Consider the following 19,268-nt stretch of genomic DNA (forward strand, 5'->3'; position numbering starts at 1 on the left):
ACAAATAAAGAACGAAGCAATGGGACTGGAAGTCACCTATTCATTCACCTATGCATTCCTTCATTAAACACTGGAGTATTACTTTAGTACCAGGCAATAGACACTAAAAAAATAAAATAAAATAAAATAACGCCCTGAAGAAACATAACATGATGTTTTATCAAATTTGAGATGCCATCAATCATAAGGCAAACTCTTAACAAAGAAAGAAAAAATGCTTTTAATTATGATCTAATGTTTGAATGAATCACACCAATTTCTCATTGCTTTGATTTTTTTCCAATCTACTCAGGAAAGTTTGGCAATTCTTCCTCCCTTTAATACATTACTTGACATTTTAAATGGCAGCCTTTTATTTTTTCAACACCTCTCTGTATAAAACAAAACATCATCTCCTTTTGGGTTTCTTCCTTTCTTGGCTCCCACAAAGCATTTGATTGTCGCTTTTAAAGAAAAGTTGATGGAGTCATGACTTCTCCAGTGGTATTTATTTCACTAATTCCAAATTTACATCTCTCTACTTAGGTTCTGTCCTTTTCTCTGTAATCTATAACTTTTTATTTCAAAGCCAAATCATAATTAAACCTTTTTGAAGTTATTTTAAAAGGCAATTAAAGTCAACATACAGAGTGCTGACACTGTGTCCATAGATCAACTGAAATGATGGTACTGAATATAGCCGTAACTATGCCTACACATGCAGAGGTATTAATAACTTGATGAGATACAAAAAATATGAGAAAATACATATCTTAGAATCAGAGAAGTATAACAACAAACAATCCCAGAGCACATATAAGGTAAACCCCATTCCATGTGCTCTTCATATACTGTGTCACAGAAACCTAGAAGGTAAGCAGGTTGCATGTTTCCAGATGAATATGGTAACATCACAGAGCTCGCACATGGCCAGGCTGGTATCCGAATCCAGGCAGCCTAGCACCAGAGGCTGTGCTCTTAACCACTCTGCTACACTTTCTCTAGAGTAAATAACAGTAACTAGTGCTGTGATCAGAGGAAAAATCCTAAGGAAAGTGACTCTTCTCACTTAGAAAAGGACAGATCTGGCATGAGTGATTGTGGAGTCCTTCCCCAGTATCACAACATTAATAATTTTACAACCTTCTACAGGAAAACCTTAGCCCTATGCTGGATAAACCTTAAGCCAAAACAGTTCAAAGACCTTCACTCCCATTAACTAATGAAAGAATCGTAAGCCTAAAATAGACATACTTTGGAAGGTATTTAAGAACAATATGTACTTAAACTAATCTTTACCTTTAGAGTGATGGCAAAAGGTTGTCTATAGCTATAAGCAAGCCAATTTATGGGTTTTACTTTACTCAGTCATTTAAACACTTAATTCAGAATTAACACATGACCACTTACAATGCAGAGTCTCTGGTCTTAAAATTCTGCTCATATATAAGTGGAAAAACAACAGATTACTAACAAATGCAAATATTGCAACATTTCCCCCTCTTGACCCAATTTGACAGTGGAATTAAACATGCAGCACACACTTGACAACTCTTTGACTCAAAAGGGACTGCAACACCCTGTGTATCTTACACAAACCAAGTCAGCTAATGGCCTGCCTGGGTCACCTCCTCAAGTCCATAACCTCATCATCAGGAAACCTGGTGAAAATTAAAATAATTCCTAGTATTTCACTTTGAAGTTGTCCTATAGAAAAGAGTCAATGAAGGATGAAGATCAAAATGCAGTGTCTTCAAAGCTTTCATTTAAATATCAAATTAATATCAGTCTTCTTTCTCTTTTGTAGACACATAAAATAATCTGCCCCAACAGCTATTTAAAAAAAAATTAAAAAGTTTTCTGGAAAAAAGTGAAATAAGTGAATTTTGGTAAAAGCGAGTTTAAAAAACAGCAAAGAAGAAGATGTTCAAAGGGAGACAGGTCTCACCAGGACACAGGACTTTATCACTACATACCTTCCCATGCTGCCCAGCTCTCTCATAGCAAATGACCACGTCTTCCCACATTTCAAGCTTCTCAAAGATCTGAAGAGCTGAACTGGTACATCCCAACTCAAACAGCAAACTTGCCAGTTGGCGCTAGAAAAACCAGTTCAAATAATTAACACTTCTTGATAATTATTCTTAATGTAAAAAGTGAGATTCGTGTTTCACTTGCAGATATACCCAATCTGACTTTTTAAGGGCTGCTTATTGTAATAAATGTAAATTTCTATAATTCAACTTCTAATTAAGAATCTGTAATGATCCAATACTTACCTTCACTTTAGCAAACTTCATTAGAGGGGATGAAAAATTGAAATACAATATAGAAACCTGTTCAAAATATTCAATATGTTGATTTTATTACAAGCTTTTAAAAGAACTTCAAAGAAAATTAATATTTCCTTCTTACCTAAAGATTCTATATATGACAATCCCTGATTTGGGACGGTAAAATCTGGTAAAAAAAAAATCTTTTTTTTTTTTTTAAACTCTGAGCAGGTACTGCAGATGACATGAAATCCATATGCATCAGTCCACATAAACTTTCTATATGAAAGCATCTCCAGCTCTTTCTCACTCAGGTTTTCTTAGATTTATTTTAAGCAAATTCTAACTATCTTAGTACCTAATTTCCTAGAGCCTGGCATATAAAAAGGAGCAAATTGTGATAAGGTCAAAAAAGGTGACAAGTGTTCAACAGTAAAAGTATTATGGTTTATAAATGGTCCATCCTATGGAAATGGAAAAAAATTTAGAAAAGTGGAAGAAAAAAAAGGAGAAAAGGTACACTTGCACACTAGTGAGAGCTATATTGTTTTCTCTTTTAAATACATCTTTTTTATACTGAAAATTGGAGTTGGCACTGTGGTGCACACCTGTAATCCCAGCAACTAGGGAGGCTGAGGCAGGAGAATCATGAGTCCGAGACGAAAAGTTGATGGAGTCATGACTGCTTTTGTGCAAAACCCTGTATCAAACTATTAAAAAAAAATGTAAAGGGGATGGGGCTGTAGCTCATTGGCAGAGCGCTTGCCTAGCACACGTGAGACACTGGGTTCGATCCCTCAGCACCATATAAAAATAAACAAATAAAATAAAGGCATTCTGTCCTTCTATAATTACATAAGATAATCATATACTCTTAGAAAGAGAGCAGCTAGCCAGGTGCAGTGGCACATGCCTGTAATCCCAGTGGCTCGGGAGGCTGAGAAAGGAAGCAACTCAGTGAAACCCTGTCTCTAATTAAAACACAAAATAGGGCTGGGGATGTGGCTCAGTGGCGGAGTGGCCCTGAGTTAAATTCCCGGTACCCCTCCCCTGCAAAAAAAGAGAGAGAGAGAACAGCTAGACATCTCTCTCAGGATACAGTGGCACATGCCTGTAATCCCAGTGGCTTGGGAGCCTGAGGTAGAAGGATCACAAGTTCAAAGCCAGCCTCAGCAACTCAGTGAGGCCCTAAGCAACTTAGCAAGATCCTGTCTCAAAAAAAAAAAATAGTAAAATAAAAAATGGGTTGGGGATGTGGCTCAGTGACTGAACACCCCTGAGTTCAATCCCTGGTACCAAATAAATAAATGAATAAATAAAGTACCAAATATAAATGCTTTCATTTTGATTTTCACATTTGTTTAAGGTTCATTCTTCAGGAGTTTTTATGTATGTATGTATTTATTTGGTACCAGAGACTGAACCCAAAGTGCTATACAACTGAGCTATAGCCTTAGCCCTTTACCCTTTTTTTTAAGACAAGGTCTTGCTAAACTGCTGAGGCTGGCCTTGAACTTGTGATCCTCCTGCCTCAGCATCCCAAGTCGCTGGGATTACTACTGTGCACAGCTTAAAGGAGTTTTTAAATACAAAAAGTTACTTTGAAAATGAAAACATTCATGGTTCTTCTATATTTAACTTCTAGCATCTACAATACAGTTTTAAATTATTTTAAAAATATTTTAATAGTAGGGGATAGGAAAGGTAGCAGAATACAACAGTCACTAATATGCCATTATGTAAAAACATGAGTGTGTAACCGATGTGATTCTGCAATTTGTATTTGGGGTAAAAATGGGAGTTCATAACCCAATTGAGTCAAATGTATGAAAGATGATATATCATGAGCTTTGTAATGTTTTGAACAACCAATAAGAAAAAATATTTTAAAAGTCTAATATCACTTTAATCAAAACAACTTGAAGTAGTTAGCAATCCCAAGCTACTTTTATTATTTTCACTCAAATGTTTGAATATTCGAACATAAGTTGAAATTATCCTTTTCTAATACAAAGAATTTTCCATTTCCAAGGACAAATAAAAGTACCTGAATGGCCCAGTACGGTGGTACTTGACAGCAATAGAAAACCTTCAATCGTTCCAATACAGATGTAGCTTTATCTTCAAATTGGTCTGCAAGAGCCTAAAGAACACAGATAATAAGTACAATCTATTATTGTTCAGTCCTTTACTTTTTTTTTTTTAAAGAAAAACTGTTCTTTAGCATACCTGTTTCACAACATAATGACAAAGTGATATTTGACAATATGACTCTCCGATATCAATCAGGGAGACTTTTTTTTTTTTTTTTTTTTTATTGGTTGTTCAAAACATTACACAGCTCTTGACATAGCATATTTCTTACATAAGCTTTGATTGAGTTATGAACTCCCATATTTACCCCCAACGCAGATTTCAAAATCATATCATTTAAATATCCCCATTTTTACAAAATGCCATATTAGTAACTGTTGTATTCTGCTACCTTTCCTGTCCTATACTATCCCCCCTCCCCTCCCCTCCCCTCCCATCCTCTCTATCTACCCCATCCACTGTAGTTTATTTCTCTCCTTATTAATTTTCTCAATCAGGGAGACTTTATATAAAGAACTGCATTTAAAATTATTTTCTCAGGAATGAAGTGAAAGGAGAAAGTATATCTGTTTGATCCTAAACAGTGAGTTCTCTCACTCCTCAGCAGCGGCTATCAGGTTGAACATTCATTCTTGCAAGATCATCAACATGGGGCAGCAAGCAGCTGCAAACTATACACATTGAAGAAATCCTGCACTGTACTGAAATTCCTACCCTGGTACTAAATAACTAAACTCCTGGAGGCTATAGCAAGAAGCAGACCAAGAAGACTAAGGTGGCTGACTCACAAAAGGAACCAGAGCCAACTGAAAAGTCAGAAACTGGCACTATGCGGTGGTCAAGTGATCTGTCATCAAAAGAGCTCCAGACTCAATATCTAAGTGGATACAGACACCATGGAGTTCCTAGACAAACATGTAGGCAGCAGTTTCATTATTGACCATCTTCCTCTCCGTCTTCATTAGTTATTCCATTTGTATTGAGTATACAAAATTATCTGATGTTATATTTGGGCCTTCTCTCAACTCTGAATTATAATGACACTTTTTCCATAATGAATTACTCAAATTATCTTTTTCTACCAGTTTCACGGGCTTATCTCTGAAGATTATATGATAGTAACATGTTAATGTTAACTTTCTGATTTTAATACTCAGATTGGATTACAGTAGGAGAATGTCCATGCTGTATTTGAAAATGATAAAGCACCATGTGGCAACTTACTTTTCTATACATTATGATACAAAGACAGTTGTACTATACTTATACCTTCTCTGCACCCTTCTCCAGGGTGTGTCTTAACGAGTCGGCCTCTTTAGGGTTGGCAGGGATTTTTTTTTCCCTACTATTTTTTTTTATTTTAAAAAGATGAATTAAAAAAAAAAACAGAATTCTAAACCTATTTCACTCTTATATAGAATGTACTTCTTTCTACCATAAGCATGCCTACCACCTAAACAAGATTCTCCTACCCATAGAATATTATAGCCAGGGCAACAATGTACTCTTATATCCTCCACTGGACTCAAAAGTATTCTTTTTCACTTGCTAATTTACTAAAAATACAAGGGCATTACTACATCTTCAGGTTTTTCAGATCAGGATAACTTTAAGCAACTTATTCTAAAACAATTCCATTATATTTAAGCAACTTATTCTAAAACAATTCCATTATATTCCTTTACAGAAGTGATAAATAGGAAAAGCAGTGCTGGTAGTGAAGTTCCTAGATTCTGTTCTAGGTCTATCCCCAACAAGTGAGCCATTTAATCACAATGGCACACACCTCTGAAATGATTTTGCAAATGATCTTTGCACTGTCAACAATCTGAGTATGACTTTATCAAAACAGTGTTTTGTTTTGTTCTGTTCTGTTTCAAGCATTTGAGGAGATTTTTGGTTAACTGTCAGCCACATTAGTTGAACAAAAGGATCATGCACTTATGTTAAGGGCAAACCAAGTGCTCAAATAACCTGGAAGGCGATGGTAGAAGGTAAATGATACGAAAAATGGGCTTGAACGAAAGTGAGCTCAGTTACTATTGTATATATTGTTTTATTAACAAGAACATACACAATGTGCTTGCTGAGAAAGTAACATATTGCAAACTTTCACATATGCTCAGAAATTTTGGTAAACAGTCTCTAAAGCACTGTGTCCTTTCACCAATCCACTTTTTTTTCTTTCCAGTTTCTAAACTTCAGGAATTTCACATCTGAAAGTCATGGGCACTTGGTTATAAATAAAAATAGATATGAAGATGTAGTTTTTAAGAAAAGATGGTAATGTATAAACTGCAGACAGAGAGGGAGAGCACATACACACGCAGATATAGGATATGCTTAAACCAATCATTAAGAATGGTTTGAAAGCCAGGTGTGGTGGCACACGCCTATAATTCCAGAAGCTCAGGAGGCTGAGGCAGGAGAATTGCGAGTTCAAAGCCAGCCTCAGCAACAGTGAGGCCCTAAGCAATTCGGTGAGACCCTGTCTCTAGGTAAAATTCAAAAAAGGGCTGGGGAGAAAAATAAGGAAGAGAGAACAAGGAGCACTCTGGGACACAGACCAGAGGTATGGGGGAACTAATCACAGAAAAGTCTGCCACAGCTATTGGATACATCAGAGACTTCATGGTGCAAGGACTACTGTGACATAAGATTGTTTTGAAGTTTTAAGGATTCCTTTTTTTTTTTTTTGTGGGAGGGGCATAGGAGATTGAACACATGGACACTTTATCACTGATCTACATTTCTACCACCTTTTATTTTTTATTTTGAGACAGGCTCTTACTAAGTTGCTCAGGGCCTCCCTAAATTGCTGAGGTTCCCCTCAAACTTGGGATCCTCCTGAGTCTACGAGATTATAAGCATGTGCCACTGTGCCCAGCAAGACTTTCTTTTAATGTGTTTCTCACAAACTCCACCTAAAAGCATTTATACTTTGAGTGTACTCTGAGTAAACATTTATATAGATGGAGCTTCTAGTCCCATGCAAAATCAACTCCCAAATCCTCAGAAGCCACAGTATTACAGGTCAGGGAGTATTTCTATGGCATGAATGATAAAATAAAACCAGGAAAATAATAATACATACCTTATTTTTGATGCTGTTTCAGTACAGAAAGAATGTCCCAGAAATACTAAAGGTAAAGACTACTTTGTAATACTAGCACATGGAGAATGATTTACTACACAAGGACAATTCTCAACAAAGTCTAGTATGATTTAGACTTTACTTATGTTCTCATATCTAAAAGCATGGCACATGTATCTTCAAAAAGAGTAGAGCTGGGCCCTTTCACTGAGAGCCATTCATTCTCATGTGGTTTCAAAGTGTTCTATCGGCCTTCTGAAGCACCAAGTAGAAACTGGCTGATGATCTAAAAGGTATGACTGATCATATACTACATCACCTTATCCTTGCTTTGTTGTCCAATCTTTGTACACATATGTGAGTGTAGGAGAATGGGATTTATTATAAAAATATGTACCTAATCAAATATATCTAACAGTTGGGCTCAACAGTTTTCTTTGACCAAACCTGCAATCATTCAGCTTTGATTTATAAATAGTGCAGTGAAGTTAACTGCCACCTCAAACTCCAAAGCCTAAGAAAATTTCCAATGGGAACAAAGAGAATCAGAGTTAAAATCCATCAGGCACAGTGGCACAGGCCTGTAATGCCACAACTGAGAAGGCTGAAGCAGAAGGACAGCAAGGTGAAGGCCAGCCTGGGTAACTCAGCAAGACCTGAACTTGAAATAAAAAGAAAAGAAGAAGAAATCAACTGACATTCCTAATATCAACAACATGATTAAATCTATCATTAATCCACTTGTACATCACAAGAAGGAAATGGCAGCACTGAGATATAAAAGAGGACTTATTCAAAGCCATAAAGTGATAGAACAGGTGAGCTTGGTTGATGCTAAAGACAAGATTTTCTTGTTAAAACCTTGTAATTACATAGACAATGATTAGATCTGTGAAAACAAAAAACAGCTTCATGTTAGAAAAATATTGAGAACTCTATTTGACCATCTTTTCTCCACCTAAATCCCCACAATACTGGAATCAGGATGTGTCCTGTCAAGAACGTGCTCGGTTATTGTTTCTGTCCTAGTAGGAACTGGGTGTGCTACTGGCAGCTGGGAGAACCAAATCAGCTTTCTTCAAGATTCCAGAACCAGGGGCTGGGGATGTGGCTCAAGTGGTAGCGCGCTCGCCTGGCATGCGTGCAGCCCGGGTTAGATCCTCAGCACCACATACCAACAAAGATGTTGTGTCCGCCGAGAACTAAAAAATAAATATTAAAAATTCTCTCTCTCTCTCTCTCTCTCTCTCTCTCTCTCTCTCTCTCTCTCTCCTCTCACTCTATCTTTAAAAAAAAAAAAAAAAAAAAGATTCCAGAACCAAAAGTGGAACAAAGAGGCAGCACTCAAGGAAGCTCAGACGGTCTCACAGAGCGTCCCCTTCCCTCAGGCACATCTGGGGTCAGCAGTTCTTAAACTTTTTTTTTATTTCAGGACTGTTTAAATTCTTAAAAATTACTGAGAGACTCAAAAGAAATTTTGTTTCTCTGTATTATAACCTATCATTATTTATCATATAAAAAAATTAAAACAAAAATATTTATTTTAATACCAAATAATAATTCAGTTACATTAACATAAACATTTTTAAATGATATTTCCCAAAACAAATAAAAAAGTCTTGAATAAAGAGTGACACTTAAAATTTTGAAAATCACTTTACTGCTGCCTTTAATAGATGACAGCTGCAGTGTCAGACCTGTTTCTGTAGCCAAGCTCTTGCATATATTTTGGTTGAAGTTTACAAAGAAAATCTGGCTTTGCCCAGATATAAAGTTGGAAAACAGAGGAATATATTACTAGGTTTTATGGTTAATTGTGGACATTCTTTCAATACTACCACAAAATTCAATAAGTAGTGGTCTCTTTTTTTAATATTTTTTAGTTATAGTTGGACACAATACCCTTTTTTATTTATTTTTATGTGGTGCTGAGGATCGAACCCAGTGCCTCGCATGTGCCAGGCAAGTGCTCTACCACTGAACCACAACCCCAGCCTCTGTGGTGGTTTCTTAAAGGTTACTCACAATTTGGAATCTGAAATCCTATCAATGAATTTTTCTCCATTATATTAAACAATCTACTATATTAAAATCCATCAGTCAAAAACTGAAACAAAAGCACTCACTGCTCTATCTTGTACTTCGAATGGATCTTTTTACCCATGCTTGATTTTGTAACATGATGCACTGGTCATTTGGAAGATGAGGTAAATCTCCAAACCACATTTCAAGTAATATTAAAAAGCTACATGCAGTGACGTCATTAGAAAAATCAAATCCCAATACTTAAAAATTAGGTAGACCTGCTCTGAATTCTAGTTTAGCTATAAAGCCTTAGTTAAGTCACTTAAATTTTCCATGCTTTTACAAACATAGATAATGCCTATTTAGTAAGATTATTTAGCATGGCATATGATTGTTCAGTAAATAAAATTAATGATATGTAGTTCATTAAATAGGAATAACTATAGCCAGCTCAGCACAAACAATGGTGACTATATTCCAACAAATGAAAGCTCAGCTACAATCACATAAATGAATCTTACTTTCAAATGCACAAGCACATGGTTATTAATGCAGGAGAAATACATACTATACATGAAGCACTGTAATTATCTCACTATTCTTCAGCTTTTCCAGTTATAATCATTACTTTTAACCACTTACAAGGGGTTGGTCAGTTTTACTTTTCTTGCACCTCAACTTCCCCTCCAGTGAAGTAAGGATAATAGCAGTCAACATTTACTAAGGATTTACTATGCACCTGGTATTATTCCAAGAATTTCACAAGTATTAACACACTTAATCCCTCAGCATAGGTTTGTTAACACGACTGCTATCCCCACTCTACAGATAAGCAAAGCACTGGAAGTTAGAGAGCTTCACCTCGGCCATAGGGGGTACATGCTCTCTCTCTTTTGGAGCATGAAGTCTATGGATAACAAACTCTAGTGCTATTCTGACAACAATCTTTCTGATACTGAAGCAGTCAGAGAAAAACAGATAGAATTAAGGTAAAGAAAAACAGACTGGGAAAGATCTAATTTGTTTGAGCCCCTAAATCCAGCTATCTTGGAGACTGGAATACCCTAGGCCTTGCAGTTATAATGCTTAATCCATTTCCTTCCTTACAGCCACTTTTTATTGGGTTTCTCTCCTCTACAACTGTTGAGATTCTTCTTCCTTTTACTAATGCACAAATACCAACGGTCTTGAAAAGCTTTAAATTTTAATCTGCCCATCATAAGCACCTTATATATTTAAGAGAAGGATATTTAAAATAGGTATGATATGATAATCAAATTAAATTTCTTAAATTTTGAAGCCACCCACTCATTAAGCAAGCCTTTTGAATTACTAAATTACTGAACTGAAATTACTAAATTACTAAAGCCAACTTGAATTACTACTAAAACATGTGTTCTGCTCTGCCTCCCTGTCCTCCTTCAGTGGCTCCTTGGCAATAGTACCTTCTCTACCCAAAAAGAGTTACATATCAAGGTCATTACCAAGTCAGAAAAGTTAGAAAGAGTTAGTCTTGAAGGCAGAACTAATGATCATTTTGAAATATAGAGGGAAAACTTTGTTATCAGGTACATTGAGAAATACAGAGTGAACATAAATTCAGTTAATTAAAGAGTTAATCTATGAACTGCAGTCTCTTATTAATTCATTTCTGGAGTTTACAGGGTAGTGTTTAAACATTAGTTCGACATTTTTTAAAAATGAACTCAGAAAAAATGGACATGCCTTTACCTCCTTTTCTTTCACTTGAAAACATATATATATATATATATATATATATATATATATATATATATATATAAAATAAATAAATAATGTGTATATATATATATATATACACACATTATTTATTTATTTATTTTGTGTGTGTGTGTGTGTGTGTGTGTATCTCCAACTGAAATGAACTCAATGACTATGTGAGCTCAGTGACTATGTAGTTTCCATTAGCTTGGTACTGGGACCCGTTACAAGTCCTGAAAATTTAGACTTGTAATAATCTCAGAAAGGCTGGTACTTAAAGCTCTCAGATTACTGAAGTGCCAAATAAAAACAGTCCTTAATTTAGTTATCTCTTAATTAATCCTATCAAAAAGCAAAAAATTCAATATTCATTTTTTTTCAAATCCAACATTTAATAAATATCCAATGTATATCTACTCTGAGAAAACTAAATACGTAAAATATAAAACCTGATGCTTCAAGAAATTCATTTTCTAGGATCTAAGAAGGAAAGGTTCCCAAATAAAATGTAATATAATTATTAAAGGCTGAAATACAACTATGAAAACAAGAGAGTCCAGAAATAAACTACACTTATATGGTGGCAGCTGATTTTTCAAGGAAGGTGCCAGCCTGAATGGAAGGAGACCAGTGAGTACAAGACGGTAAGCAGAATTACAATAGTCTCTACCTGAGAAATGATGACAAACCTAAAGCAACATAATTCACACACTGGCTAACAGAAAACTGAACTTCATGAAGCAAAACAGGTAAGGAACATGGGTGGGCTAATGGGAAATTTACCCTCAGGATCAGAATCTGGCTGTGGGACAGGAGATAGCAGGAGGGAATAAACTATTCTTTGACCCTGTGAGAATGCCAAGGGAACTCTCTGACACTATTGATCCATGGAAAGGAATCCTCCATAGCTGGACATCTTCCTGGTAAATTCTGGGGAACTGGGGTGCCCAGACCTGCACCTGAGAGGATGCTGTGTTGTCTCCAGCTTAGTATAACTAAATATTACAACTTGGAGTTATATCTACTAGCTTCTTTCTTACAGTCTTATCTGCTCCTTTTGAGAGAACCACGGTTACAGAATTATTCTCAAGTTGAAATGATTCTCATAAGCGAGCCTCTGCCCCCAACTACTGTGCTCCTACCAATGTTTCTTCTTTTGGTACTGGGGATTGAACCCAGGATATATACTGAGGTACATCCTCATTCTTTTTATTTTTTTATTTTGACACAGACTTTTTTTTTTTAACATTTACCAGTTTATTATAAAGGGGATTTTAAAGGATACAAATAAGCAGCCAGGCAAAGATACACAGGACCAGGTCCTTAAGGATCCCAAGGACAGGAGCTTTGGGCCTGGGGGCACCACACTCCCTGCAAGAAGGTCAGCTCTCAATTGCCTTCTGGCTAGCCTCCAGATGTTCATAAGTCCAAAAGCACTCGGAACCATGTCCTTTGGAATTTCTGTAACTACTATGGACAACCAGGTCAAAATGTGATTGAATGTAAAAGGGTTTGATCTAATACAAGGGGAATGAGCAGGGAAACCCAGCGAGGTTTATGGGTTCCGTTTCTCCGTATAGCATTCCACGCCTGTCTGTATGGGGAAGACTCTTTCTGGAAATTGGGTCTTGTTGAGATAGACTCTTGCTAAGTTGCCAAGTATTATGGTTTAGATATGAGGTGTCCCCCAAAAGTTCATGTGTGAGACAATGCTAGAATTTTCAGGGGTAAAATAATTAAATTATGAGATGTGTAATCTAAGTGAATTAATCCACCGGGTGATAACTGTAGGCAGGTAGGGTATGGCTGGAAGAAGTAGGCCACCGGCAGTGTTACTTTTGAGTTCATATTTTGTCCCTGGTGAGCAGAGCTCACTCTCTGCTTCCTGTTGCCATGTCCTGAGCTGCTTTCCTCCTTCACACCCTTCAGCAGTGATGTTCTGCCTCACCTCAGACCCAGAGCCATGGAATAGGCAAAACATGGGCTGCATCTCTAAAACCATGAGCCAAAACAAATATTTTCTCCTCTAAATTGTTCTTGTTAGGTCTTTAGTCACAGCAACAAAAAAAGCCAAGTAAAACACTGAGGGTCTTATAAATTGCTACAGCTACCCTTGAACTTGAGATCCTCCTGTCTCAGCCTACCGAGTGGCTGGGATTATAGGCATGTGCCACCGCACCCAACTTTAAGTGTTCCTCTTTATGACTCCATGAAGAGAGGCAGTTCTGATGGGCTGCTTTGAGCTGAGGTCTGGCTCTGCTCTAGGGGCATAAAAGAAGATCCCATGCTAATACATTTGATGTAATAATGCTAATATAACTTTCCATGTAATCAACCTTATTACCCATTACCTGGGCTGCAGGATTTTCTCTGACACAATTTATCCTATTCTTTAAACACTTTGAACTTTTTCTTAATGAATAAGTACCTCTCCTAACCACTGTACACCTGTTATATCTTTCACAATCTGAATTTAATGATCAAAGGATATGTCACACGTATTTAGTTCACTGCTCTAAGAACAGCTTGTCTGTTAGGCTGTCACTCTGGTGAGGATGACCCAGTATTCCAGACTAAGACTTCTTTAACTCAGTCTCACTGGCCCTGAGAGGAGGTCCTCCTCACCAGGGTCTCTATCCCTTATTCCTTGCACTTTATCTAGGTCCTGCTATCAGCAACTCTGGACCCTACTCTGCCTCCTAGGCTCACACACCGCCTGCTTGCACCACTACGAGACACTCACACCTCACATCTCAGAAGGAAAGAAAGAAAGGAATGAAGCATCAGGAGATATGGGGTTTATTTAAAAAGAAAAGCATCTCTGGTATTAGAGGCAATGGCTCAGTTATTTTCCCAGTTCAGGGCCTGAGGGGAAGACTTAGGGAAAAAAATCCCTGCCAACCCTAAAGAGGCCTACTAGTTAAGACACACCTGGAGAGGGGTGCAGAGTCTGCACTCAGTTCTCCCATTCAAAGGAAAAACTTCTCAGATGATAAGACTCTCTTACTTCAGAAGGAACTCATATTAGCTGTCGATACAATCTACTTGGTGACCATTAGGCATTTATGAAAAGTAATATCCATGAAAAGGAGGGGCCAAGATGAACATACAAAACAATTCACCCCTGCGGAGAAAGAATTTATAGAAAGAAAAATGTTTTAAATTCTAATAAATAATATGCAGAGAAATTACATAAGATATTGTACTTATAATATAAAAGAAAACTATTATGAAAAAAATCAGAAAAATATAAACTTTCTGGAAATTAAAAATAACTGTCAAAAAGCCAGGTACAGTGGCACATGCCTGCATTCCCAGGTGAAGCTGGGAGGTTGAGACAGGAGGATCACAAGTTCATTGCTAGCCTGGGCAACACAGGAAGTCCCTCTTCAAAAAAAATTTATTATAATAATAATTGACTGGGCGTGGGGGCACATGCCTACAATCCCAGTGACTCAGAAGGCTGAGGCAGGAAGATAGCAAGCTCAAGGCCAACCTCAGAAACTAGTGAGGACCCTAAGCAACTTAATGAGACCCTGTCTCAAAATAAAAAGGGCTGGGGATGTGGCTCAGTGGTAAAGTATCTCTGGGTTCAATTCCCAGTATCCACACTCCACCACACCCTCTAAAAAAAAGTCAAAATAAAAAATTACATGGATGGGCTAAATATTGGGGAATTGGGCTAATGGTCAAAACTAGTGATAGAAAAGAAAAATGAAAGAAATCTCCTATAACATCAAGCAAGAAGACAAAGGGATACAAAGTTGGGAAAAAGAAGAGTCAAAGAAGACAGGTAGACCAGGAGGTTTCACATAGGTCTACTATAATTCCAACTGCATAATTAAATTGGAGAAGTAGTTTTTAAGAAAACGAAGGCAGAATCATAATTAAAGAAATAACAGGAGAAAGCACCTCTGAACTTTAGATATAATTGCTCACACTGAAAGAACCCAATATGTACTCCAACAAGTAAAAACAATAAATAGGAAAACTACCATTTATTAAGCACTTGCCATCTGAGAGACACTGCTCTAAATATTAACTCATTAATCCTCGTGAAAATTCTGTTTATCCCATTATATACAAGAGGAAACTGGGCACAAGTTAAGTAGCCTGTCCAAAGAACAGGCAGGTGCGACACGGCAGGGCTGGGGATCTGAATTCAGGCAGTATGACTCCAGAGCTCACACTCAAATTTAGTTAGACACATCCAGAATTCCAAAAAGAGAGAGAGAGTTCTAAAAATTCTCAAGATGAGAAAAAAAGAACAATCTAAAATGGAACAAGAATCAGACTGTCATACTTATCAGCAAACTGGGATGCTGGAAGATATTTAAGTATTGACCTCATTTAAAATCCTGAAGAAAGAAGATTTTGAAATTAGAATTCTCTGCCCAATCTATTAAATTATGGTAGAAAAATACTTATTGCAGAGACTCAAATTTTACTGCATAAAAAATCCCCAGGAACTTCATTGAGGTTGGGCAGGGTGCAGGGGCACACCTGAAATCCCAGAGGCTCAGAAGGTTGAGGCAGGAGAATCATGAGTTCAAAGCCAGCCTCAGCAATGGCGAGGCACTAAGCAACTCAGTAAGACCCTGTCTCTAAATAAAATACAAAATAGGGCTGGGGATGTGGCTCAGTGATCGAGTGCCCCTGGGTTCAATCCCTGGCACCAAAAAAAAAAAAAAAAAAGCTAAAACAGAGACAGAGCACTTGTTACATTTCCTTTTCTGTGGGTCCAATCACATCATTCAGTTTTGTAATTCAGTCATAATACAGCTAAAGAGGGTTAAAGTTTTAAAAGTCAACATATAGATCAAACACAGATGACAAAAATTACACAACAAAAAGAAGAGTAGTAATCCCTGACACCTGAAAAAATAAATGAAGATGGAAGAGAGGTTGAGAGGTGCACTGATGGCTTCATCATTCACAGTGGGGGGCAGCAGATTCTATCTGAAGTTGATAAATCAAGAAATGGAAAAAATATCTAAAGACATCCAATGGAAGTATAAACATTTAAAGTTACAATGGAAACCACTAGGGTAATAACAAAAAGAGAGAAACTGCTAAAAATGAACTAGAAATTAGAAAAGAATTTATATCTTTCATTTAAAATCTTTCTGAGTGAAGTAAATCTTTTTATTATGTGCAGTACTAAAAGTTTTAATATGCAGCTTGAAAATCAAAATATATTAATAAAGGGCACCTTCAAAAATAGGGGATTGGTTAAATGAATTATAGCACCTCTATTTAACAGAGGACATACAGCTATTGGAAGGAATGGGCTATGTCCACAGGTATTAGCATGCAGAGTTGACCAAGCTGTTACCTTGAGGAAAAAAGATATAAAGCAATATAGATTATATGACCCCATTTATGTTAAAGCATATTTATGTTTGTTATGCATAGAAAGAGGTCTAAAAGATAACAAATTGTTAAGACTGGAAGGTAAGCAAGGAAAAATACTTCAGTTTTTAATTTTTTTAATAATGAACAAGCACTAGTTCTATAATTGAAAATAATTAAGAATGGTGACGTGATTTAAAAAAACAAAGCACACTTTGCCTCCACTATGCATGGGCTTTGGTCCAGGTGTTTCAAGTAATGCCTGCAGAGTGTGGTAATTCCATCCATACTTTAAAAAAAAAAAAAAAAAAAAAAAAACCTTCAAGAACCTCTTTCTCAAATTATTCAAACATAAGTCCAAGGGTCAGTGTACAAATCCCAACAGTCTATCACTGTAACCAATTTTCTCCCAATTAAGGATTCTGTAATGATGTGCCCTTAATCATTACTAGAAATTAAACAGCCAAGCCAAAAAAGGACTACCAACTTTTAAGAGAAACATTTTGGCCCACACAGCAGCAATAATCTCCAAAACATTACTATGGAGAATATCACAATTATGATGCTCCAGGTCCTCCCTTCACAATCAACCATGGTAAAAACCCCTATTCCTCCATGAATGCGTGCACTACAGTATCAAGAACACATGTGCATAAAAAGAAAGAAAACATTCAAGACAGCACCATGAACAGTTTCTAGTGACAGAAAACTGCTATAATCTCAAATTCCCAATTCAATGCAACAACCTTCCAGAAATTCAATCAGGAAAGAAAAACATTCCTGCTGGACAATCATCTTCAGAGGCATGATTATTTGGGCAGAAGCAGACCTTCACCATTTAAATTAGCAGGTTAAAGACAGCACTTGCTAATTAAAGATCATTAGTCACGTTATTTTGTGCGTGTATGTGTGTGGTACTGGTGATTAAACCCAGGGTGCTTTACCACTGATCTACATTCCAGTCTTTTTTATTTTGATATTGACAAAGGTCTCGATAAATTGCCCAAGCTGACCTCAAACACGCAATCCTCCTGCCTCAGCCTCCTGAGTCACTGTGATTACAAGCATATGCCACTCCTCTCAGCTAGTCAGATTATTTTAATAACGAACATAAAATAATTATAACATTAACCCTCAAACAGTGAACTGTGTTTTTACCTAACACTAGGTTAAAGCAATGACAATGACAAATTTGGTTTGCACAATTTTTTAAATAAGATGGTATTTTTTGAATTGATGTGGTTTCAATTAATTTGCTTCACGTTTAGATTACATTTATAATATACCATTTTCACCATAGTAAAAGAAAGAAGAAAAATGTGATTCTATGATAAAGAAAATGTTGATCATACAGATGGTTCAGATGAGAAAGGGAAAGCTGAATGTTAACAAACTATCTTATACTCCACCAGGGGAGGAGAAAAAGATTATAAATGATTACTGAAGAATATAATTTTGCCAGGCATGGTATTATGTACCTAAAATCCCACCTACTTGAAACTCTGAGGCAGGAGAATCACAAGATCAAGTTAGCCTGGGCAATTTAGCTAGACCCCATCTCAAAATTTAAAAAGGGGCTGCAGATATGGCTCAGTGGTAGAGCATTTGCCTAGCATGTACAAGGCTCTGGGTTCAATCACTGGGAGTAAAAAAAATATATATATATATATATATATATATGTGTGTGTGTGTGTGTGTGTGTGTGTTAAAGTGAAATTATATATATATATATTAAAAATTTCACTTTAACACACATATATATTTTATATATTTATATATATAAAATTTTATATATTTTATATTTATATATACATACATACATATATATATATATATATATATAAATATAAAATTTCACTTTAACTCATGAAGCTTCTGAATCATAGCTAGTATAATAAACAGGGTTTCCATAATCACTATTTTCTTCATTATCACTAACATAATCATAGCCTTGAATATGATTACGTTAAAGAACTCCAGACTAGAAAAATTTCATGAGATGGGTGTTTTTCAGTAGATGGTCCTCCTCAACTTTTTCCTCTGTGGATTTTTAGTGGGGTAGGATGTGGTACTTAGGATTGAACCCAAGGCCTCAAGCATGCTAGGAAAGTTCTACCGCTGAGCTACATCTCCACTCCTTTTCATTTTATTATGAAAGTGTTTCACTAAGTTGCCCAGCCTGGCCTCAAGTTGGCCATCCTTCTTCTCCACCTCCTGAATGGCTGGGATTATAGGCATGCTCAACCACAGGTGGCCTCTGTGGATTTGATAGTCTTCATTTAATTACCAATAGGTGTGTAAGTTTAGTATACCTCACTTAGAAATACCTTCCAAATTTGCTGTGTTTTAGGACCTGCTATTGGACCCTTCAATGTAACTAATTGCCTATAACTGTAAATTATACCCCAGACTGTGACTAACTGGCCAGAAAAATTTGGGCAAGTCATCTGATTTCACTACACCTGCATTTTTTTTTTTTCAACATGAACAGGACAAGATTAATCTTTTCTCTAAGGGCTCTTCTAGCTTTTCTGTTTCCCGAAGTTTTAACAGTTTATCATTTTATCAGTGACACAGAGTTGGAAAGCACCAGATTTTCACAGAAACTTAAAAGGAGAATTTTTTTTATTTTTTATTTTTTATTTTTTTTAGTTATAGATGAACACAATGTCTTTATTTTGTTTTATTTTTATGTGGTGCTGTGGATCAAA

General features: G+C 36.4%; 1 protein-coding gene across 2 annotated transcripts in view; it reads right to left on the reverse strand.

Annotated features, from left to right (window-relative positions):
* The window catches only part of TTC27 (tetratricopeptide repeat domain 27), a 160,173-nt gene that overhangs the window by 76,918 nt on the left and 63,987 nt on the right, over positions 1–19,268 (reverse strand). For both annotated transcript variants that reach the window (XM_081264909.1, XM_081264908.1), the window contains 2 exons: positions 4,300–4,395; positions 1,956–2,078 (listed from right to left, as the gene is read on the reverse strand). In XM_081264909.1, the coding sequence (XP_081121035.1) occupies positions 1,956–2,078; positions 4,300–4,395 (219 nt within the window). The remainder of the gene's footprint in view (positions 1–1,955; positions 2,079–4,299; positions 4,396–19,268) is intronic.

This window comes from Spermophilus citellus (genome assembly GCF_964194105.1).
Source record: "Spermophilus citellus genome assembly, chromosome: 13".
In the NCBI taxonomy this organism is placed as follows: Eukaryota; Metazoa; Chordata; class Mammalia; order Rodentia; family Sciuridae; genus Spermophilus; species Spermophilus citellus.